Genomic DNA, 25,014 nt, shown 5'->3' on the forward strand with positions numbered 1-25,014 from the left:
TTGCACCGGTGTGGGTCAGTTTTCCTGGCTTACCCATACCCTTTTTTGGCCGTCAGGTTCTGAAAAAGCTGTCCTCTGTTTTGGGTCGCCTACTGAAGATTGATGCAGCAACGGGAGATCTGCGGCGGCCATCGGTAGCACGGGTACTGGTGGAGATGGATGTTACGCAAGAGCCTGTGTCACGGATCTGGATCGGGGAGGAAGAGTATGGCTTCTGGCAGAAGGTTGAGTATGAGAATTGGCCTGAGTTTTGTTCTTTCTGTGAAAGATTTGGCCACGAAGAGCAACAGTGTTTTAAGCAGCACCCGACGTTGAAACCTACCAAGATTTCGCATCCACAGCAGACACTTTCTCGGCCAACATGGGTAAGGCGGCAGGGGGATGCTGTGCGGGACATTCGGAAGTCTGGAATGGAGGGAGGAGATGGAGGGGCTGGGGCAGGCATTACGGTTTCTGGGCAGCCTGAGGTGCGGAAGGATGCAGGGACGACTGTGGACGAGGGATGGATGGCAGCGGGGGAGGGCTCCGCACGACGGCAGATAGAGATGGGGGACTTGGATGGGAATGCATTGGCGGTGGTTAACGGTGTGGGGCAGGGGCAGGAGGGGCGCAGCGAGTCGTCGACGGATGATGTAGGAGGGGAGGCAGTGGATTCAGGGGGGCTACTGGCGTTGGGGTTGCACAGGCAGGAGGTGTGGTGGCTACCCAGGAGACAGAGGCAGCGTCGGATGGTGGATACTCTCCAGCGTCGGATGGTGGATACTCGCCCCAACCCCAGCAGCCTGGGTTGTCTGTCGCTGCGTTAGTAGAGGAGACCATTGTTTCTACCGCAGGTGAAATCATTCATCAGTTGGCTGATCAAGTGTTTCAGGAAACTGAAGAGATGTGTTCGGTAAAGCCCCAAGCTACGAACCAACTTGATGAGGGGGAATTCACTGATTCGGAGTCTGAGGATGGCCATTCACCAGCTAATAGAACATTCACAAAGGCTGCATCGAAAGAGAAGGCGATGGATACTAGCGACTCTTCACAGCAACGTAAGCGAATTACGTCTAAAGTGGGAAACGATGCACTTGAGAAGGTAGACAAAAGTCATGATCCGCATAATGTGGTATTAGTTGGAGACACACCCCTTGTGGGTACAAGTACAAGAACAGAAACGGAAAAGTCCCGGTTTGAAGATATGCCACAGTTTAAAGATGTGTTCGAAGAGTTTCAATGGGAGAAATTACATGGTAAGATTCCTCTCGTTCATCTAAAACCTTTTCTTCATTCAAGTACAAAATACAATGAGAACAAAAATGAAGAGAGAAAGGATGATTCACAACGTGATAACGACAAATATCACGACCAGAAACTAGTTCTCGATCAATTTACCCAAGTGATATCAAAGAAAACGAGGAAGCAACTCTCAAAAAAAGGTAAAACAATGCAAACACGTCAAGATGTTAAACCAAATTTCCATGCTCGCTCACAATCCCACAAATGTGGGGCACCCTCATGTGGATGATGTGTTTTAGTCATATTGGTTCTTTTATATGTTTGATCCATAACTGTCTTTCTTTTTTACTTCTACAGAGGTCAGGTTTGGTCCCCCTCTAATTCGCTGTATTTCTTTTTCGATATAAATAAATTAGGGGTTGGCATCCCTTCCCCAATTTGGGGCTTTGCCAAAAAAAAAAAAAGTGTTAATTTACCTAGTTCTTTCTAATTAGGAATTATGACTCGTTCTTATTGCCAACATATTTGGGAACCTATTGGGTCACACAGATTAAGAACTTCTTTAGATGAATTAAATGAATTTCAAATGGAGACTTGAAAGATAAGTTTTATAACTTATAGTTTAATTTGTGAGACAAATTGAACTTGGGAGACTTATAGTTCAAATAAGTTTAAGTCTTCCAAATACAAGTGTTATCCTATTGAAAATTGGTTTCAAGTTTCCACAAGGATATGGACAACTTATTAGTCTATAAATATTCATTAAAATTTTGCTCGCAAGACTAATCGATACACAAATTTTCTTGTAAGATTTTTGAGAAAAATCTTGAGAGAAAAATATTTAAAATTTGTGTGAGGTATCTTGGCAATAGCTAACACTATTCTAGTTTTAACTAATTTGTTCTTATAGATTTTGGCTAAAGGGTTCGCGTGAATCATTATCAGAGGCCGAACATTGGAGCGACTATGTGGATCTCTCGCCTCCCTCTGCATCAAATGCTCCTATTGTTGGTGTATTTTTTATTGAAATAATACACTTGAACACTCTTTTAGTTGCATGTATTTTATCAAAACTAAAGATTCTCAGAGAAATAAAAAAATTTTAATTTTTCACTACTTTTTATCTCTATAATTCCTTATAGATTCAACTGGTGATTCTCAATGATTCTTCTCTCTAGGAATCATATTGGGAATTCAAAAGCTATAGCTATATACGTGATTTGCTCGACTTCCTACTCTCGAAAGATGAATTTATGGTTCTTCTTATTTCTTTCTATACCTTTTTCTTTTTATTGCATCATTTCTTAGCATTTTTTAATTTGTTCCTTCACCCAAAAAAGTAAAAAGAAAAAGAACAAGAAAAATGATGCAATATAGAAGCGTGAAAAATAGGATTTGTTATTAAATCCATAGAAAAGAACATAGATCAATTCACGATCAAACTCTAAGACATGAATCAATGATTCGAAGAAAAACGAGAGAAAACTCTTAGCAATTGGAATAATCAATTAATATTTCATTGATATTTGATAAAGGAATAATAATTACAAGGACTCTAGATATGCCTATTTATATGCCATATGCCAAAAAGTCCTGTACTGAAAAGGAAACAAAAATACAAAAAAAAAAACCTTAAATGAACTAAATTTACGCCTAGCTATTGTGGAAGATCAGACAAAGTTTGGCCTGAAGTCAGACTTGAAGTCCAACGCACCGAACTTTGTTGGAACCAACCTTAGGATAGGATTTGCGGACGGATCCACGAGGCTTCACTCAGGGTTCCGTCATGGATCCTTAGTAAACAGCCTCAGCACATTTTTCTTTTGCCACCACGTTACGCGCTCCAGTTACGACCAATGATAATAATAAAATTATCAATTAAAATAGATAAAATTGCAAATAAAACTATAAAATTTACTCTAATTTAGTTTCCTAAATAATTTCTCGAGATAAAGATGACTGATCTCTGAAGCCAGGGGTCCTCATTTTGTATCAAACTGCCTCACTTGAAAAGAACCCACCCTTGAGTTTCACAGAAAAATTTGATACACGAATCATAAGAAGAAGCAACCATGATCCTTCTACAAATTTTGTAAGATCGTTGCTGGCGATGAAATTTTTGCACCCATTATAGACATAAGAAACAGCCTATGATCCTGGGAAGATCTCAAATCCAATAATGTCAACTTCTGCCTTAGTCAAAATAAATTTTATGATTTTCTCTTGGTTGACAACAAACTCAACTGTCTCAATTTCACAGGAAAATCTTCTGTTGGAGAAAGCTTAACAAACACAATCTTTTCATCAATTTTAATAATCTTGTGGCCCGTGAGAGAAATCGCATCAATCAAGTCGCCAATCGATAAATCTAATGGGGCCGGATTGGTTGGTGCAATCATCTGCAAAATTCCTCCAATTTTCCGATTTTGAAATTATGCCAAACCATTAAGCGCCAGAGTTGAAGAATTTGGATCTACCTCAGATTCTACAGTGGGCAAGCATGGAAGAAATTCAACTTCTTCATCTTCTTCATTAGGATCGTGGACATAGTCTTCCTCCTCAATCTTAGGCTCATAGATACATTCCTTAACCTTGATCTCGTGCTCTGGAATTTCTGATTCATATTTTATTACGTCAATTGGGGATGTAATTTCATGGATCTGATTACTTCTTTGGTTAGTCTGGTTACTACTTTCATAAATATGATAACTATGGGTTTCGCTCCAGCTTGGTCAGGGAGTCCGAGCCCTCCGAAGCAGATAATCTCCGAGTATGGCATTCTTGAAAAAGACTAGTTGCACTTTTCAAAGACAACCTTCTTCCATCTTGAGGCGATGTTCATTTATTCAGTATTGGACCATCCATCACAGTCATATCAATTTGATTAAGTTATTCAATAATTCCTTTTGGTTATCGACTTATTCTGGCTGACCTGACTATTGGAGTTTTTTTTTATGGATCATCATTTCAAGTATTGCTCCCATTGGAATTCCCCTTAACAAAGCCATAGTCAGCCAATCCACTGAGTTGTTGGATGTTCCTTCATATTCAACAGTCATGTGGCCATCTTTTGATATTTGTCTGAGGTCTTATGTTTCAGACTAACAACTTTAGATTACCATGATACACCTTGTTCAAGACTCTACAGATAATGGCTATCACAATATTTACGAGACATAGGCTGTGGCTACAACTTGATCTCAAGTAACAAATCCCTAAATCACTTTGTCTCTTTAAATGTGGCAGCCAAGGTTATATATTCAACTTCCATGGTGGATTGAACAATTACCATTTGCCTCTTAGAAGCCCATAAAATTTCATCACCATTACCCAAAGTGAATATCCAACTAAGTGTGGAATTCTTATCACTCATGCTAGTTGCTAGTGAACGAACCAGCATTAGAGTAACCTTCAAGTACCATTGAAAATTTATTATAAAAGACCTCTAAACTCTTAGTCCTTTTAAGATAACCAAGAATTCTGTTAGTGGACTTCCAATGGTTCATATTCAAATTCTTGGTGTATCTTGCAAGTCTACTAACTGCATATGGAATATCCAGTTTTCTACAATGCATTGAATAAATCAAACTTCCAATTGCACTTGAATATTCAACTTGATCAATTGGATTGTGAGAATGTTCCCATAATTTCAAGTTAGGATCAAAGAGGGTACTTATTTCTTTAACCTTTAGATGTTGAAGCTTGTCCAATATCTTGTCAATATAATGATACTGATACAAACAATAACCTCCACTATTTATCTTAACTTTAATACCCAAGATAGTTACCCCCTCTCCAAGACCCTTCATTTTGGACTTTGAAGAGAGATACTTCTTAGTATAGAAGTGTTCTATATTTGTACCAAGAATAAGCATGTCATCCATATTTAAAATATTTTTGGCATGCAACATTTAAAACTGACCTTGTTAAGAACTTTGCTATCTTTTCCTCTTTGTTGCGGAGAAAAGTCTAGAGAGAGCCCATCAAAGAGCCCTATATGTAAATCAAGAACCCAACTTTAGCTCAAAAATTATGCCGTTAAGTCTTGCACCCTCACTTATATATTAAGTACTCTTTTTCCATCTCTCGAACTAATGTGAAATCCAATTTTTTACTTATGAACCTAAAAATCTCCTCCTTCATGAGTAATATCTCACATTGAACTCAAGTTTACAAGCTTTTTTTCGAGTCAACTTTAATACTCAACGCAAACCCACTTTAACATTTAAGGACACCTCCTCTCTTAATCATAGACCTATTCTTTTTCAACATCCAAACTAGATTTTGGATCTCTACCAACCATTGGCTCCTTGGTCTAATACCAATTGAACTCCCTGCCAAACTCTTGCGAACCTAATCCAACACCAGCCAAACTCCTTGGCATTTCAGTTCACTACCAAGAAGAAAATTTTCACTGATTCAACTCCAAAAAGAATTCACTAGCCAATGAATAGTCTAGACTCACAATCAGACGCTCTGATACCACTCGTTGGGCAGAACACCTTGAGAATGTCCACTAAAGAACTCAATATATAAGTCGGGGTCTAATTTTGATCCAAAATTTAAGCCATTATGTTTCAGACCATCACTTACATATTAACTGCTTTTTTCTATCTCTCGAATCAATGTGATACAAAATTTTTTACTCATGAATCTAACACTCTTTTATACTTTTCATGCAGGTTTTGACTTCTATCAAGTATTGATATTATTTATTGACTTGATGAGAGTAAGTTTAAATTGCATTGCATTGTATATCCCATGTACATGGGGAAAGTACGGCTATTATTGCTTGTTTGAGTTAAATTATATTGTACTTGCAAATGGAACCTTTTAAATAAAATTTTAAAATAAAAACAGGGCATGTTGAGAAAAGGAGTTAGTATATAAAAAAATGTTAAAGCCAAAATCAAGTTATCATAAAATTAGAGAAGAAGCCAGAAATAATGGGAGAGAGATTTAGAGACCTTAAACCCAAAAAACTTATTTATGCAGAGAAAACAGGAGTAGTTAGTGCATAATGGGCCTTAGAAGGATGAATGAGCATACTTGACTGATTGATGGTATTCTTAGCATCTGAAAAAGATTATCGCTTTAACAATATCGCTAGCTTGCTTTTATCTTCTCTATTTCCACAAAAATTACAAAATTATATATTTATGTATCTATTTCTCTCTGTATCTTTTCTAACTCAATTTATTTAAAATACTGTATATCTTTGTGTAAATTTGACTTTTATAATTTACGAAAGTAATTCTTTCTTTGTGCAAGTATTCTTTGTACAATTTAATGAAATTTCGTTTGTATAAAATTTTTATTGACAATGAAATATAATCTAAGAAAAGTTAAGGTTCATTAAATTAGTTTATGTGAGCAATTACTACTCTTAACTGTTCATAGTTTAAGAACTATTTTTCCATGATTTTATTGAAACAACTTAGAGATACCAGTTATTTATTTGGAATGAAGATCAAAGTTATTTCTTGCAGATAGAGATGAAAGTTTGTATGAGTATTACAATTTTGGTATGTAATAAATATAAATCAATTTATAATCTATTTATGATGTCAAGGGGCAATTGTGGTCCAATTGTAGTTAGGCCTAGGGGTGTTCATATTTCAAAAAGAATCGAAAAACTTGTCGATCCAATCTAGATCAGATTTCGAATATTGGTAGGACGAAATTCAAAAAACTAAAATATAATGTTCGGTAAAATGGTTCAGAAACGGACATTAAAAATACATTATCGAATTACTAATTAGTAGCCGAATTATCAAAAGTTTTATAATATAATGTTATATATATTACTAAATATAAGAGTGAATTTTAATCCTATTACTAATTACTAATTAGTTAACTTAACTATAACTATATTTGGAAGTCAAATTTTGATGGAAGCTGACATGTTGGAATTTAACTTGACAATTAAATTTGGAGTTCTTGTTTATTTCAATATTATTTAACAATTGAGATTATAAATTAGGACTTAGGATAATAATGAACCTTCTTTTGTATATCATATTTGTTTGAGTTAAGTTCATTGAATTTTATTGGAAAAACATATGGGATATTATTTTATTACAACAATTTTTTAGAGAAAATTAAAATATTTTAACCCACTATTGATATTTCAAATTTTGGATATTACCGAATTACCAATTCTTTGATCCAATTTACCAAACTAAAGTATGGATGGTAATCCGATATTGATCTTAAACAACCAATTCTTGAATTATCAAAATTGCTTTTACTGAATTTTTTATTATCAACCGATGAACACCACTAGTTAGGCCATCAAGTTAATAGTGACCCATAACTTAATCATTTTTTTCGAGTTTGATTTAAACAGCTTATGATAGCACAAGTAAGCGTCAATAAGTATCTAATTGTTACCTGTCAGATTAGCCACCTCTATGCCCAGCTGCTCCAAATTAGTAAGATTGCCAATATCTGCAGGGATTAGGCCTGCAGAGTAGATCAATTATGATATTTACATAACTGCTTGAAAAAGTATACATGTATATATGCAAGCACTTGTTTTAAGAGAAATATATCTTAAGCTACCGAAAGGGTACTAAGAAGTTTACAAAAAAAAAAATGATTTACATGTGTTCCCGGAATAATTTAAGTTCAATTTATATATATAACTAAGAAAAACATGAAGTATTTACGGATTGTTTTGATTACTGAAATCAACTTAAAAATTTTATGTATTTGAGTTAATGAAGCTTAATTCCAAGATATAATTTAGAGGAGGAATGGACGAATAGTTCAGAGAAAGAACTATAAATAAGAGATCTTGAATTTAAACCCTCTCACTTACACTAAAAAAATATTTCAAGATATAATTTGGTCAGGCCGGTACACCACGACAAAGGCATGTGCTTCATATAATGACATCCATACATTTATTCTAATTTAGCTTCTGGCCCATCTTGACCGTAACTTGTTTGGAACCATGACAGCTATAGGGATCATCCCAAATAGGGATGGCAATGGGGGCGGGTGCCCGCGGGTGCCCGCCCCGCGGGGGGCTCACGGGGCGGGGGGTGGGGCGGGGGCGGGGGGAATTTTTTCCCCCCGCTTAGAAACGGGGCGGGGGGTGGGGGAGTATACCCCCGCCCCATCCCCCGCCCCGCCACCCGCAAAAAAAAAAAAAAAAAAAAAAAAAAAAAAATATATATATATATATATATATATATATATATATGACTTTATATTATATGTAAGTTAATTAGTTACAACTCTTGAGATTACTCTCACACTCTCCATGCTAGCTATTTTAGAGATTAAATGGTCGGGCATTGAGTTACAGGACTGGTGGAGGAATGAACAATTTTGGTTGATTGGAGGGACTAGTGCCCACTTGGCTGCCGTGCTCCAGGGACTACTAAAAGTGATTGCCGGATATGAAATTTCCTTCACTTTAACTTCAAAGTCAGCTGGTGATGACGAGGAGGATGAGTTTGCAGATCTCTACATTGTTAAGTGGACGTCTCTCATGATTCCGCCGATAACGATTATGATGGTCAACTTCATTGCAATAGCAGTTGGAATTAGCCGGACAATATATAGTGTTATACCTCAATGGAGCCGCCTGTTAGGGGGAGTTTTCTTCAGTTTCTGGGTTCTAGCACATCTGTACCCTTTTGCCAAGGGGCTCATGGGCAGAAGAGGAAGGACGCCTACTATTGTTTTTGTTTGGTCAGGACTCGTAGCCATAATCATATCTCTTCTTTGGGTTTCAATTAATCCTCCAGATGCCACCAACCAGATAGGAGGTTCATTTCAGTTCGCCTGAGTAGTGATTTTAGTTTTGTGGTCAAATTGAGTCCCAAACTTGATAGGAGAATTTTTTTTTATTCTTTAGATTAATCTCCCTATGCAGCAATCTCAAGAGTTGTTACCCTTATTATATATAAATTTTATTAACCCCGCGGGTGCCCCCGCGGGGGAAGCGGGGCAAGGCGGGGCGGGGCGGGGCGGGGCGGGGGGAGCGGGAGGGGGGGACGGGGCGGGGGACGGGGGAACTAATAGCCAACGGGGCGGGGGACGGGGGAGGGGTCCCCCGCCCCAACCCGCCCCGTTGCCATCCCTAATCCCAAACCGTGTTTTGTGCACAGTTTAGCGGACTGATTGAATTTAAATAACGAGATGCGTATTATTTTAAAACATGATGTAACAACAAACTGGGTGAATTACAACAAACCCCCCACCCATATAAAAAAAAAATGGGTGAATTACACATTGTGTGTTTGGATTACATAATTTTGAAATAAAATAATTTCCTTCACAAATTTTAATTATTTTTTTATCTTTTTAATAATCTTTTCATCTCATATATATCAGTGATCATCACAAAAAGTACTACAGTAATTATCTAAATAAACTCCTATCCAAACAAACCCACGTGTGACTTAGCACTTTTTCACCTATACATAAAGTTTTCATGATTAGAATTAGAGTATCACAATGACGGATCCATCCTTCTATAACAATACTGACTAAAACATCAAAGTATCCTAACATGAAGATGGATTTTACTTCTTAATTACAAGGAATTTATATATAGATTTTGAAAATAATAAGAGAGTTATGTAAAAAAGTGTTAAATGATGAAGGGTTAAAACTATAATGCATACTACACTTCTATAAATTGGCCATTTCAGTAGTTTTAATTTCTAAATGAAGGTCATCTTGACATTTAAACTAGTTCCAAACCATGAGGGGTCACACATTTTTTTCAAATCATAAGAGAATTATGGTGAAAAGTGCTAAATCACAATTTGATGAAGTGTAATTTTTCCAAAGGAAATTGTAACTCAAAATCAAGGGATTACTATCTAACCGTACCTTGAACATCGTTTGGAGCTAGAAACACCACCCTAAGCATGGTTAGATTTGAAATTTCTTTTGGTATATTTCCTGCCAGATTATTGTATGACAAGGACAAGATTTGAAGCCTCGGACAACCTCCAATGCCAGCAGGGACTGCGCCGCTAAACTCGTTATTTGACAAATAAAGCCCTTTGAGTTGTGGCAGATGATCGCAGATACGTGCCGGAAGGTAACCGGATAATGTATTATTCGTAAAACTAAAGATTTGCAATGACGAGAGGTTGAATAAAGACCGAGGCAAAGGGCCTTCAAGTTGATTATTTCCCATGTCAAGGAACTCCAAGTTCTGTAAAGCGCTCCAGTCTTGAGGCAGATTTCCAGTTATGAGGTTCGTACCTAACCTGATGGTCTCTAACATCGTTGCATTAGAGAGCGTTGTTGGCAATGAACCTGAAATTATGTTATTACGGAACGAAAGATAACGAAGTCGAGATAAAGCTCCCAACCATGATGGAAATTCACCATCAAAGCTATTGAATGCCAAGTTGATGTGCTTGAGTCGACGCAAATGAACCATCTGAGTTGGAAGATTTCCATGGAAGCTATTGTTTTCAAGATCCAGCCAGACTAAGAAGGAGAGATTCCCCAACTGTGGAGGTATGGTTCCAACTAAGCCCATTTTGGGAAGTTGTATGGCCGCGACTCTTCGATGGCGTCTGTTACAAGTGATTCCTATCCAGTTACAAACAGAGGTAGAAGTGGACCAATTGATTTGAAGGATGTTTTGGGGGTCGGAAATGGCAGCCTTGAAGGCAAGAAGAGCGTCTAGATCATGATCACTGGTGTTGTTAAGGGCAACAACGTTAGTGGTACTTGAGGATGCTGTGGCTAGGCTTGCGACCATGGCTACAAGGAAGAGGAAATAAGCTTTCTCCATATTTAATTTCTTTTCCAGAACGTGGATGCATTCTTGTATTGCCATAAGGAACATATATAAATAGATTCAAGTGCAACAACACTTCTTTATTTTTATTTTTTATTCTTGTTTTTGGTCTTTGGAGAACAGTACCTTGTGATAGTTATGGCGCCGTGGTGGTAAAGTAGACCTTGCATATGACTTTTCCATCTTGTACAATATGGTAAACTATTCAAAGAGTTTTTAAAGTATTCAAATTATCAACATGAAATAGACAAATTATCTATTTCTACATTAAAGCTAATAAATTTGAGGGCAAAACTTGATGAATCTAACAATGAAATAGACAAAAAAAAAAAAGTCAAAATTTAACAATTTTTATTGTTGGTGAATGACTCTAAGACTTGAAATAGATGATGGACAAAAAAAAAAGTCAAAATTTTACATTTTTTCTTTGCTTCTTGATCGTAGAGAGGCATTCTAGGCGCGATAGAGAGAACTTGGGGAAATTGAGTTTTTATTAGAGATTAAATGATCTATAATTTGTTCATATTGTTTGTGTTACGAAAAAAACAATCGAGGCATTTTTGGATGTTGGATTGGAGTTTTTCCTTAGGTAAGAAAATTGGGGTTTTTCTTCTACTCAAGATAGTTAAAATGGGGCGTGTGTGTGTATTGTTAAGAACGTGATCGAACTATAACAACTTGCGAAAAATAGAACAACAGTAAAATGAGCATTCAACAATACAAAGTCATATTGCAAGGCCAATTAACAAGACCGTGCTACTCTTTCTATGAGAACTGTACCACGACAGCAATTTTTCCATCAATAATTGTTACATTTTTCGTGAACACATTTTTTAATCACCTTTTTACCTCACATATATCAAATCCTTACAATAATTTTTTTACAAAAAATTCAGAAAAATGCAATCCAAAAAAGGCCTAACTTTCCATTTCGCTAGTCAGTTGTGTCATTTTAAAATTTTCTTCAATTTTTTGTCCTCATTAGACCCTTAAGTAAATTATTAGGAGAGGCAGTTGTAATTATGATAAACCTCTAAGGAGCAATGTAATATCTCAACCTTACAATAGAGCATTGTTGAAATGTCTAGTTAAATTTTTTCTAGTTCCGTCAAATAAGTGGAATTCTTAGAAGATTTGATATATACTTCTCACTAAGTTGATGTAAATAAATAAAATTTAACTACACTAAACTAGTATGAGCGATATTAAATATTATAAGAATTGCAGCAATCAAATGTGACAAAATTCAGTTTGACTTGCCTGTATCCGTGTTAAACAGTCTGAATTGAAGATAGGGATAATTTCAGAAACCTCCCTTGAGGTTTCATGAAATATCACCTAGCTCCCATAAACTTTTCAAAATCTCATTTAGCACCCTTAAAGTGATAGTAGGACCATATACTAATATCAAAGGTGATGAATTGTCAATAATACCCTCATATTTAAATTTTTTGAACTTGTTTTTCTTTCTCTAAATTTCCTACTTTTCTTTAACAATGTCTATACAAACATACATACATGCATATATACATATACATATATATATATATATATATAATTGAATTGCAAATGTCAATGAAATATAGGATTTAATCAATGAAATATTCAATGTATTTGGAGAACAATGGCTGCAAGTTCTTTTTATTTTTTCCCTTTTTTGATGTTTCACAACTTTATTTATTTATTCCTATTCATGTAGAGCGCAAGAGAAATAAAGTAATTGAAACTCCAAATAGTTTTCCAAATTCTGACTTTTTCTATAATAAAATTTTCATATTTCACACCCATAAAAATAGTATGTCTATTTTGAGTAAATTTTTTGTATGATATTGAAGTTGAATTTCATCTAATACTAAGTTGTTTTTGCTCAAATGTATGATTTTACATGCTAATTATCTTCAACGCTATGAAAGGTTCTATTTGTAAAAATAATATTTACTTTTACTATCTCTTACTACTGTAGAAGTGACTATTGGCTGTAACATAAAATCTTATCAATTTTCATCTCCTCATTTTTAAGATGGTTACAATTTAGTACTTTTTTTCCTTGGTTTGTAAAATATTCATTTTTTTATAGTCTAAGGGTATTAAAGGCACTAAAATAATCTCTCTCCTCAAACATGAATTTTTTAATATTACTTTTGGTTAGGAGGGCTTCCAATGTTACCAAAATGTCAATTCAAGGGGTGCTAAGTGAGATTTTAAAAACCTCAAGGGAGTTAGGTGATATTTCATAAAACCTTAGGGAAGGTTTATGAAATTATCCCTTGAAGATAAACAACAGAATCTTGTAAATACGTTTATTTCCCGTAATGTCGTGACACCTGAAAAGTGTACCAATGGAAGGTGCCTCCTTGTCGACAGCTAATGTCCTTTCCAAAACCAAAACAGCCAACCTAGACTTTAGACCTCATTCTAAGTGGATTGTACTGGAAAAACTGAGGGAGACAAGTACCAGAAATTCGCCACTGGCCATTTGGTCCAGTGGTCATCCCTTTCTTTGGGATGCTGGAGGTCAGGGGTTCAACCCCTGCCTCCCACAACTTGCCACCTTACGTGGCTGGTCTTTGCCCCCACGGGGTAGCTTGAATGGTCCGCTCCCCCTCCTTAGGATATGGCGACCTTCCTGGCTTGTTCAGGGTTCAAGTCCCGCTGTTAACGTATTCGGTGTGGAGTGGGACCTCCTCTTACGGACCGCAGGGGATTAGTCGGGCCCTGTAAGGATTGACCCGGACACTCCTGTGTCGACAAAAAAAAAAAAAAGTACCAGAAACCATTCCGACGCGTGATTAAGGCTCCATTTAGATTATCCCAAAAAAAAAGGCTCCATTTAGGGTCGTGATACTTTTGGTAAAAAAAATTTTTTAAGTGCTAAAAATAATTTTAAAGCAGTATGAACATCTTATTATAAAATTAGAAGTGAAGTTTTTGATATTAAAAGCACTTTTAGCAAACGTTTTGAATTTGGTGCTTTTAGAGTGATTTTAAAAAATAAAACATTAAATTGAATTATTTTATCCTATATTCTGAACTAAATAAAGAAATAAATACATTTAAAAATTTTTAAATTAGACATTATCTAATACAGTAAATACTTATTAAACTATATTTTCAAACAATATATTTAAAAGTATTTAAACACTTAATAAGTACTTTTATTAAAAATTATATTAGTAAAATACATTTTAATAAGTTACCGCAACCCAAACGGGTCCCAAGTAATTTGAACATCCTAATCATTTATTTTTGGTGAGAGAGGACGTCCTACTCGGCTAGGAAAAATCAAGGGAGAAATGTCTTATGAAAATTCAGTCAAGTACTAAAACATAGTGATAATTTCAGAAACCGCCCTTGAGCTTTTTAATAAGGGATAATTTCACAAACTTCCCCTGAGGTTTCTGACACTTGCACTGAGACCCCTCCAGGTTTTAAAAATTACACCTAGCTCCCCTGGCAGATTATTGGGGCACAAATCTGACATGCAGAGCACTGAAATGACCTATTTGTCCTCAGAGGATACATTTTGCACTGACGTTAACTACCTACACAAATGCATTTGGAGGTTTCTAATTATGTTTAACCAGAATAACAGAAATTTAATGTCTAATGAAGGTGATTAAAAAATGATTACTCCTAGGCGCCAATAGAAGATGTAATTTGGCGCCAATTTTTGACTATGAGTGATCTGACGAGGCTGATTGAACAGATGTATCTTGCATTGTAGATACAAACCTCAGATAACATGTCTTATATCTAAATGCTAAGAAACGGGACAATGAAGAAGGCAATTGAACTGGTGTGAAGCTGTCTTCATCTGGTGGAAGTTAAGCTTCTTAGAAGCAGAAATTGAGGTACCAATTTTCATTTTCAAAAATGCAGTACTATAATCTCGTCCGTTGTAATGAATCAGTTGTTAAAAAAGTGCATGTTATCTGTTAAGGCACTAATCTTGATCAGTAGAGGTGTCAAGAAACTAAAGATGTTTATTGCTTCATGCAGTACTGTAACTAAAGATGTTTCTTGAAATTTCATGCACGATGGATGCATGGAAGATGTTTTCTGGAAATTTCATTAACTTCTATTAAAATGTGTATGAATGTATTAGCAAATATTGACTGTTTTGCTTGATTAGTAGTTTCTGTAATGCTGAAGTACGTTGATATGTAGTGAGATGTATGCTTATGTGTTTCTGGAAATTATATGTGTTTCTGTAAGAATGTAAAGGCAGGATGCATACACTTTTATTTAATCACTACTTTGCATCCAAATCTGAAAATGTAGGATGGGGACTATTGCTGCTGCATATGACATTGTTGTTCACTGTAATGCAAGCAAAATCAGGATTCCAAATGTTGATCCAAGTGGCTACTCATACATTAACTTGTTGTTTGATGTAACTGAAAAGGCACTGAGCAAGATAAGTGGGAATGTTAACATGATTATGCATATGAGATGTGAAATTCCTGGAAAAAATTGCACGATGGATGTTAATGATGATTATTCTGTTAGTGAGATGTTCAAAATACATCAATCTAAGCCAGTGATAAACTTGCATGTCTCTAATATGGAAATTATCCCTGCTGATGAAGAGAATAACTTAGTAAATCCGACTACTGTGAACATGCAAGATACTCTGGTTATTAGTAAATAGAATAAGAAGACAGTGGCTATAGATGTTGATATCTCAGATGATCAGTATGGAGATTCTAGCTCTGATTCTTCATGGAGATACAATCCGTATAGTGACAATGAGGATGAATTAGTTCTGGATAGGGTCTCAAATGATGATAGTGAGGAAAGTGATACTATTTTTTTTGATTTTGAAGACAATGAAATGGAAATTGTGGTGCTTGATTCTGAAAGTGAGGAAGGGGATAATTCTAGGAGACAGTTAATAAGATCAAAGATGTGGATTTACAATCCTAAAGATGACATAGAATTTGAGAAGGGTCAATTATTCACCAATGTGGATGCATTTAGAGCTATTTTAAAAGATTATGTTATTCAAAAAGGTTTTCCACTTCTGAGATTGAAAAATGAGAGATCGAGAGTGACTGCTATATGCAATGCTGAGGGATGCCAGTGGAGAATACATGCATCACCAGTGGCTGATAATATAACTTTTCAGATTAAAAGTTACCAACCACAGCACACTTGTGTGATGGATAAACACTGTGTTGAAGCCACTTCTGATTGGATGGCCAAGAAGCTGGTTGGTGTCATGAGAGATCATCCTAATATGACCAGCAAAGGTGTAGAGGCAGAGTTGAGAAAGTATGGTGTGAAGCCAAGTAAAATGCAGATTTTCAGAGCTAAGAACAAAGCACTTAATGAAATAGAAGACACACATGCTGAATCTTATCCTAAACTCCCCTCATATGCTGAACTGTTAAGGAACAATAATCCCAATAGCATTTGTAAAATACATTATGATAGGCCAAATCTGTTAATTGAGCCTAAATTTCTGAGAATATTCATTAGCTTTAGAGCTCAAAAGCTGGGATTCCTAGAAGGTTGTAGACCTTTTGTAGGATTTGATGGGTGTTTCTTGAAGGGTCCATTTGGAGGTGTGCTTCTCACAGCAGTTGCTTTGGATGCAAACAACAGCATTTTTCCAATAGCATTTGTTGTAACTGAATGCGAGAACAAGGATACTTGGAGATGGTTCTTCTACTACTTTCAAGAGTTCTTTGGACCATTAGACAACAACATCCCTTTAACTTTCATGAGTGATAGGCAGAAGGAACTGAATCTTGCTTATGAGGAGATATTTCCTAATGCAACTGGTAGGCATTGTTATAGGCATATATGTAGCAATTTCAAATCTAAATTTCCAGGAATATTACTTAGAAGTTTCTTTTGGAAGGCAGCAAAAAGTTATGATGTTGTTGGCTATAATGAAGCAATGGCAAGTATTAAAGATATTAACATTGCTGCTTGGAGATATTTGGACAAAATTCCAAGAAGTTCCTGGTGTAGGCATGTCTTCTCATCTGAATTTAAGTGTGATCATGTAACAAATAATTTCACTGAATCCTTTAATAATTGGGTTGGTGATCTTAGAGGAAAGCCTATACTGACATCAGTGGATGGTTTGAGGAGAAAGTTCATGAAAAAGTTGCACAAGAGGTACCAGAAAGGTTGCACTTTGACTGCTAATATCACTCCCAGGATTGCTGAGAAACTCACACAGATTAGCCAAGCATCAAGAAAATGTGAGATACATATGGCTAGTGAAGATACATTCGAGATTGGTGATGGTGACAGAAGCTACATAGTTAATCTCAGCAAAAGAATCTGTGATTGTGGTGCTTTTCAGATATCTGGAATTCCATGTAAACATGCAGCATTGGGAATTATTTACAGGAGAGAAAAATTGGAACATTACTGTGAAACCTGGTTCACGAGGGACATGTATTTGAAGGCATACTCAGAAATGATTCATCCTATTCCTGATGTGAAAAGGTGGCCTGTGATGCCTGATTTACTCCCAAAAACTGTGTTGCCACCTCCTTTGCGAAGAGCTCCTGGTAGACCAAGAGTAAATCGAAGAAGGGAAGCTGATGAGGGAGCTTCCTCTTCACAACCAAAAAGGAGCAGCACTCTCAAGTGTGGCAATTGTGGAGCTTTTGGTCATAATAAGAGGACCTGCAAAGGACAACCTGTGCACAGAACGACTGCAAACAAAACCACAGCTGAACTGGTAGTTTCTCATTTTATCACTGAACTGCATCATCTTACATTGATTTTGTTATGTGCTACTCATTTGAAGTTGTTATCACAGATGACAAATAGGAGAGGTAGGCCAGGCAGAGGAATGGCCAGCACAGGCTTATCAGGAGCTGTACTTTGGGTATTCTGCTGCCAGTTTTATGTTTCATTTCTTATCTATTACAATTATATATGTGAAAAGGTTTCCAGGGACTCACAAGTGCTCTCATTTCACAGGATTATGCAGAAGGAGCAGTACCTATAGTTCACTCCAGTCAAGGGAGCAATCATAGTCCTACTGGTCATAATGGAGGTGTTAACGTGCAGAATAATTGTCAAACTACTGCTGCAGGCTCTAACAGAAAGGTAATAACTTGTATATTATAGCTTGTGTAAGAGAATAACAAGTTCTGTGATCTAATTTTTGCTCATTTGAACTTGATTTTCATCCTATTATGTTTACAGAGAGGAAGGCCTGCTTCAAACAATCCTTCTACTTCAACAATCAGAGGTGCTGGTAGGACCAAAAGTACTAGAATGTACTCCAATCCTCAGGTTCCAGTTCATTCGACTTCTGACATAGCTGAAAATGCTACATCTGTCAGCATGAATGCACCACCAAATATGAACTCCAATAGCATTAGCAGTACCAGCACTTTCAGTAATTGGTTTTGAGTTGCAAGTTCAGACTAGTTAGCATGTAATGATTAGTTTAGCTTCTTTTGAATTCGGTGCTGCTATTTGGAAATGTACCATAAGTTAAGACTGCTGAAATATTTTGTTAATGGGAGCTCACACTCTTTTACACTATTAGTGGTGCAATCCTCACCATCTATTCTAGAAACTGTCTTGGTAGATGGTGTTTTGTAATTCTGGATTGCATTGATGGAAATGTTATATGTTCTGTTGGCCAGAAAAGTTGCATTTTAGCATTTGTAATGTAACTGCTGCTATTGTTCAGTTGCTATTGATCAAATTAGCATACTGGTGCTATTCCCTTTCACATACAATGACTGTAAACTACTGCATACATGGATTTTACATTAGTTTATGTAGCATTCTAACTGACATAGCTGGATAACTTTTATTTGGCTTTCACCACAAAAGGCATACTACAACTGCTACATTGTTGCAGCAGATTTACATGAATTCAGGAGCTGATTGATTTTACTATTTGAATGAAAATATATATAGCTAACAGTAGCATATTGGTGATGAGCAGCACGTTTCCTAAGACACTTTGAGCTGGCAATTGTCGTTGCAATTCCACATTAGGTTCAGATTGCCTTTCTGAAATGCCAAGCACTCTAGCTCTGCTAATATCCCTTTCCCTGTTTGTGTCTTGGTTGCTTCTTCTGCTATTAACTTCTTCTTCTTCTCCTCCATCATACCATTTGAAATATCTGCATTTTGAGCAGCAGAAATACAATTTGTCTGGATTCTTTTCGCTCTCTGATATCTTCACTGTGGCCCTGCGATTGCAGTAGCAATATCTATTCTTAATACTGAAAGTTGTTGGTGAATTCCAAAATTCTGTTGGTTGGCTTGAAGAGGCCATGGAATCTGCTAAATGTTTTCAGCTTAGCCTTCTGTGACTGCTACTCATAGTCTTTTGGCTCTTGAGGATAAAATGTGCTTTCCAAATTTGCATGAAAAAATTTGGCTTGAAGAGGCCATGGAATCTGCTATTGAGGATGTTTATATGCACAATCTTTTCCAAATTTTTGGCCGTTGGAAGATTGCATCAGACCGTTGCCTATTCCTGTGCATCAGACCGTTGCCTACTGAAGAGTGCTTGGTGTAACAAAAGAACTTTTCCTAAATTGCATTTATACCCCTTCAACTTTGATAATCATGTCTACCTTGTTATTAACTACCAATCTTGTACTAATATAGTTCCATTGAGGGCATTCATGGAATATAATTATCAACTCTGTCATGACAGGAATATTGGATTGCTAATTGGATTGAATTGTTACCAAAATGTGAAAAGCAAGGGAGCTAGGTGTAATTTTTAAAACCTGGAGAGGTCTCAGTGCAAGTGTCAGAAACCTCAGGGGAGGTTTGTGAAATTATCCCTTTTAATAATGTTACCCAACTCTCGTGAGGTTTTTTAAATCAATCTTACCTCCCTTGGATCTTATTTACCTCTTTTGGATTGACATTTCTTAAAAGATTTTAGCCCCTTTGGAGGAAATGCAAAAAGGATAAAACTTTTGTTCCAATACTACTCTTATGCTATCCTACTTGTGAAGGTTATAACAACAATAAAAAATAAAATAAGGTTAAATTTGTTGACTTAAACTATTATTTTAGTTGTATTGGAATAAAAGAAAAATTTATATCTTGAAAAATTCACATGTATAAAGAAATTATTTTAGTTTTCAATACAACTTAAACTATATCATGTATTAAAACATATTTCCCAAAAAAATTTCTTGACTTCCTTAATTATAACTATCCACAAATTTTTTAAGGTGTTAATTACTCATTAAAATGCTCCTAAGTGGTTGACCTTAATTAGATTTAATTTATCCATATCTTTATTATCCTATCATGACCCCAAATAGAGAAATATGGACCATTATTAGATAGCAATTTTTTAATTTACATTATTTGGTTTAAAAATTATATTTTGTTTTGGATTTTTGGTTAAATAGTTATTAAGAGTAAGGGTAATGTTGTTAATTTGTTGCTTTTGATAGAAATATTTAGTCTTGTTAAATTGATAAGGAAAATAAGTGAAATTTTAAAAATTTCAAAGAGCTAAGTGATATTATAGAAAACACACAGCCACAAATGAGCCATGTAGGGATTTGAGCATATGCGCGTGCAATTTTAACAATCGATTGGTAGTGATTAATGTGAGCTAAATTTTTGCTAGGTTTAGGGAATAGGGCAGAGACTAGATTAGCATTTTTCTTCTTTGCTTTTTTGATCAAAGATGCCTCTAGATGCGAGAGAGAGAACTTGAGGAAATTGAGTTTTTAATAGAGGTTGGATGATTTAATTTAATATTTGTTCTTGCCATTTGTGCTTAAATTGGGTTTTATTTTTCACTCAAAGTTAAAACCTTGATTGTCCATCCGAGCCTTATTAACTAGACGAGCTGAGAGGTTATGACCAAAAAAAAAAAAAAACATGTTTACTAAAAGAGCAAGGTTGTATCAAATTATCAATCCCGTCACTTATTATGTACAAGTGCTCAACGCACACCCAACGTTGTGCAATCAAAAAATACATAATATTTATAGTCATATATTTTAAATAAAATTTTTATTGTTGAAACAAACTTTAATCTTTTAAATATTTTTCATAAAATAACTTTATATTAGTAGTTATGATGTTTAGAAGTAATTATGTTGAGCACATATACTTAAATAGTTAAAAGTAAAAATATTAATGAATAGTTATAAGTAGTTAAAATAAAAGTAGTTTTTATAAGAGTAAAAAAGGAAGTTCATAAGGTGAAAATAAATGTCAACCCTTTTCTCAGATTTTATATATAGTATAGATATGTGGAATTTCATGGCATTCTTATTTTTAAAATATATAGTAGAAAGTATTATTGAATCACTAAATTAATGTTTTTTCTTTTGAAGGTTATTGATCTTTGTGAATGCTAGATTTGGACAGTTTTCTTGCATTAAAACAGCTAGTGTCTTTTTCAAAAAAAAAAAAAATGCTAGTGAGAAAAAGAGTCAAGTCACACAAAATGAACAGTTGAATAGGAGAAAGCAAGAGAGAAAGCAGAGAGAGACCTCTGTCTTTTGAAATGGGCCTACTTCGATTTGTGCAGCTGTGACAATGAACAGTTGGATAGGAGAAAAATTTAAGTCTAGTCAACAGCGCGTATATCTTTTCTTCTAAGAGAAGACTTGGACATGAAGTCATTTTCCAGATCGACCCGCATGCGAATAATGTAGAAATTATTGGCATATATATATGTTTTCACAATATTTTCATTTTCGACAAGTATTTTCGATAGAATTCTGGACTTATATGCTGCTAATAATCAAACTTGCATGATAATCATCCAATAAATTTTGCTAATGCACTTGTTTGTTTGGATTTAATACGAAAAACAGGCCCATCCATCAAAACTTAATATGTCAGTTTGATAAGCAGGTCCTTGTAATTGAAAAGTGCTTCTTAGCAGATGCAGATTCAACAGCATTGATATACCTGTCTAATTAAAAATTTGTCTGGTTCTGTCTAATTAGTGTAAGTAATTCTTATAAGATTTGATATATTTTTCACTAAGTTAGTGTGAATAAATAAAATTGAATCATTATACTAAATTAGCACCACTGATATTAACCCGTGTCCGTGTTTCATGGTCTAAAATGCAAGCAAAATCAAAGGGCACACGCTATTATTGACTGGACTAAAATCCAGTTGAGCCCACACAGACTTCTGATCACTCGGTGCTTGACCGGACTAAAAGTACCATGACGGTGCTTTTCTTTGTTTATAACAATCATATAGAGACCGCAGATTCAAATATCTCCCCGAGTCCTATTTAATTGTCACGGACAGTAAATAATATATATATATATGGATTAATCTTTTCTACATTGATAGTGTACATATTATCAGCGTTGGATTAATGACAACTATGTAAAATTTAAATTTGAAATTCAACTTTTGTACACATGTCATGAATCCAACGATGATAGTGTATACACTGTCAATGTAGGAAAGATTTACTCATATATATATATATATATATATATATTGGTGTACAGATAGTTTCGGAACTCTTTGAGCATTTGGGCGTTCTAGAACTGAAAAATGTTACACCTCAACCTTGGTTTTAACATGGACTAAAAGTGGGATCCATGGCGAGTTATAGAGAGGACCATAGAGGAACGGGTTACCATCTTGGATTGGGAAGGATAAAAGTTATTGAATTAGTGGCTCCAACGGATGTTTGCCCTCATCTTGATGCCTTTAGCCCAAGGCTGGCTGCCTATTGCCCTAATTAGACAAAATTGTAATGTGACACAGAGCTGGACCATACTGAACAACATTTTAAAACACAAGTACGCATAGCTTCCCCAAGCACAGTAAATAAGTGCAAAATTACAAAGGTGAACCCCCACTCTAGGTGTCAATAGGGGATCAAGGACACTGTTCCTTAATCCAAGTGCTTATTTTTATCTAGTGGTTCATCCATTGCAAATTGAAGTCTTTTTGGACTATTAACAACAGAGATGAGTTTACCATTCTACAGTCAAATTTTATTGGAGTATTGCATTGCTTACGAGAAGTTATACCATTCTTTTGTGACAAATGAAATAAAGTGATCTACCATTCTTTTGTACAGTTTTTGCTAGGGTTGAGCTCAAATATAATAAGTAAGGGTTTCTTACGTTTACATTTGTTGAAAGTGTCTAGTGATGTATTTGCGCAAAGGTTTTGGCTTTGTGTCCATTTCCTTGTTTCCTTTTTTGCTTCAATAATTGGAATCTAAGGTTGGTATCCCTTTCTAGAAATCTTTTACCAAAAACAAAATAATAGAAATCTAATTTAATTACAAAATGAGCAGGTATAAAAGCCACCAGCACCCCCTTCTTTCTACTATTTGTCTAAATACTAGCCATCAGTACCTCCATGCTTTCCCTTTTGCAAGAAGAGACCTATCTCTTTTTTAGACATGTTTCTTCCCCCATAGGATTTCTTAGCGAGAGTTTTTACCCTCTTATGGTTTTGAAATAGGAGCTTAAATCTTTTCCTAAAATTTGATTGTGATATCTCTGCTCTTTGTCAAATTTGTATTTCACTTTGTGAGATTTAAACCCCTCTTATCCAATTTGGAGTAATATATATATATATGTGTGTGTGTGTGTGTGTGTGTATGAAAGTAGTTATTTTAATCAAAGTTGTTTCTCACTTCTACGTGGCTTGCCTAATTGAAAAGAATTAACGGGTTATGGATCACTTGGGTTTTACCCATATTAAATCCTAATTGGATTATATTATATGTTTAAAATTTATCTCTAATTTTAAATAACTTTAAAATATAGCTAATCTTATCTTAATGATATTGTTTTAAAAAACAACTAATCTTATCCTAATGATTTTACTTTTGATCAAATTATTACATATAGAACTATAGTAAAACCTTTTTCAAATCACAATTATTAAAATCTTACACATCCCAAATTACTTCCTTAATTACAATTATTAAAATCTTACATATCCCAAATTACTTCCTTTCACCACCATACCATTGTTTAGTATTCAAATTGTTTATCATTTCTTTCCTTAATTTTGAATTAACTTAGTGTAAGAAAAAGAATTAACTGTTATACTGATAGATTTACCAATAGTTTTTGAAACTGAATACTTATTGATGAAGAGCAATGAATTGCTGAATTTTTTTCTACTTAATTAAATATGAATATATAGTTCTATATTTATGGTCATTAGAAAAATTAAAATTATCTAAAAGAATATTTGTAAAAAAGAATAACTACCAAGTTTTTGATATGAGGTACATGATATGATGTATACTATCATATTATAGTGAAAGTATGTAAACAAATTTATAAAAATTAGTAAATAATTGAACATTTAGAATACATTAATTTTTTAAAGTTAATGTAGATGAACATGTAGGATTGTTTCTAATTTTTATATTTAAATTATTTATATTTATATAAATTCGTAATAAATAAAAAAAGACCGGACAAAGGCATGGGCAAAATTCTAGTTTAAGTTTAGATTCGGTTATTCAAAATACGAATTCGCCGGGCCGAAAAGATCAACTGTGCTTATGTTGGCCCACAAAGATCATTTGAAACTGATGATGAAGATTTGGAAGTTCAAGTGTGTTTTTGTTGATTTTTCAGCTTGGAAAGATATTTCTTCCATTTACTATGTCTGATGCATGTTTTAAATCAACAAAATGATTATCGCTATTTATGAAAGAAAAAAAGCGCAGAAGTATAAGCTGAAATTGCAAGAGGATGCACAGTATCCATCCGTTTACACTTTATGTTGTCTTAATCCACCATAGTCTCCGAATTCGAATATTTATTCCAATAGTTTGCAACTTAAGTCACACAACTGTGAATTGCACAACTACAATGCGCTGCAATTTGAGACACTCACGGGCTAGGTTATCAATTTAACAAAATGTACTCCAACTGATTTCATAGGAAAACCGAGTCGATTAAGTACCCTGTAAAATTAATTAGTTTAGCTATACAAGTTAAGCTAGAATACCATCATTTTATTAAATCTACATAAATGATAGAAATTATATCCAACATACATACACAGATAGAATAGAT

The 25,014-nt window shown here is 35.0% G+C and overlaps 2 protein-coding genes across 2 annotated transcripts; one reads left to right on the forward strand and one right to left on the reverse strand.

Moving 5' to 3' along the window:
• Positions 1-3,653: 3,653 nt before the first annotated feature.
• On the reverse strand, positions 3,654-10,996 carry LOC113752103 (receptor-like protein 12). The gene is made up of 4 exons (XM_027296241.1): positions 10,075-10,996; positions 7,615-7,686; positions 4,616-5,071; positions 3,654-3,835 (listed from the first exon to the last, which is right to left on the reverse strand). Exons 1-4 carry the CDS (start codon positions 10,994-10,996, stop codon positions 3,654-3,656), a joined length of 1,632 nt encoding a protein of 543 aa, XP_027152042.1.
• A 4,288-nt stretch (positions 10,997-15,284) lies between these two features.
• LOC113752104 lies at positions 15,285-18,388 on the forward strand. Its single transcript, XM_027296242.1, has 5 exons — positions 15,285-15,506; positions 15,654-17,705; positions 17,787-17,855; positions 17,951-18,079; positions 18,179-18,388. Exons 1-5 carry the CDS (start codon positions 15,285-15,287, stop codon positions 18,386-18,388), a joined length of 2,682 nt encoding a protein of 893 aa, XP_027152043.1.
• The last annotated feature ends 6,626 nt before the right edge of the window (positions 18,389-25,014 follow it).

The sequence above is a fragment of the Coffea eugenioides genome, chromosome 11 (assembly GCF_003713205.1).
Source record: "Coffea eugenioides isolate CCC68of chromosome 11, Ceug_1.0, whole genome shotgun sequence".
NCBI classification, from domain to species: domain Eukaryota; kingdom Viridiplantae; phylum Streptophyta; class Magnoliopsida; order Gentianales; family Rubiaceae; genus Coffea; species Coffea eugenioides.

What these genes read in the sequence shown, in the direction of transcription:
- LOC113752103 (XM_027296241.1), bottom strand. Translation starts at nt 10,996, where the DNA reads ATGGAGAAAGCTTATTTCCTCTTCCTTGTAGCCATGGTCGCAAGCCTA. An exon ending in AGCTCCAAACGATGTTCAAG is followed by an intron (nt 7,687 to 10,074) that starts GTACGGTTAGAT and finishes TCTACTCTGCAG; the next exon opens with GCCTAATCCCTGCAGATATT. An exon ending in AGAGGTGGCTAATCTGACAG is followed by an intron (nt 5,072 to 7,614) that starts GTAACAATTAGA and finishes GTACAAATATAG; the next exon opens with AACACTTCTATACTAAGAAG.
- LOC113752104 (XM_027296242.1), top strand. Translation starts at nt 15,285, where the DNA reads ATGGGGACTATTGCTGCTGCATATGACATTGTTGTTCACTGTAATGCA. An exon ending in ATGTTAATGATGATTATTCT is followed by an intron (nt 15,507 to 15,653) that starts GTTAGTGAGATG and finishes ATTAGTAAATAG; the next exon opens with AATAAGAAGACAGTGGCTAT. An exon ending in ACAAAACCACAGCTGAACTG is followed by an intron (nt 17,706 to 17,786) that starts GTAGTTTCTCAT and finishes TTGTTATCACAG; the next exon opens with ATGACAAATAGGAGAGGTAG.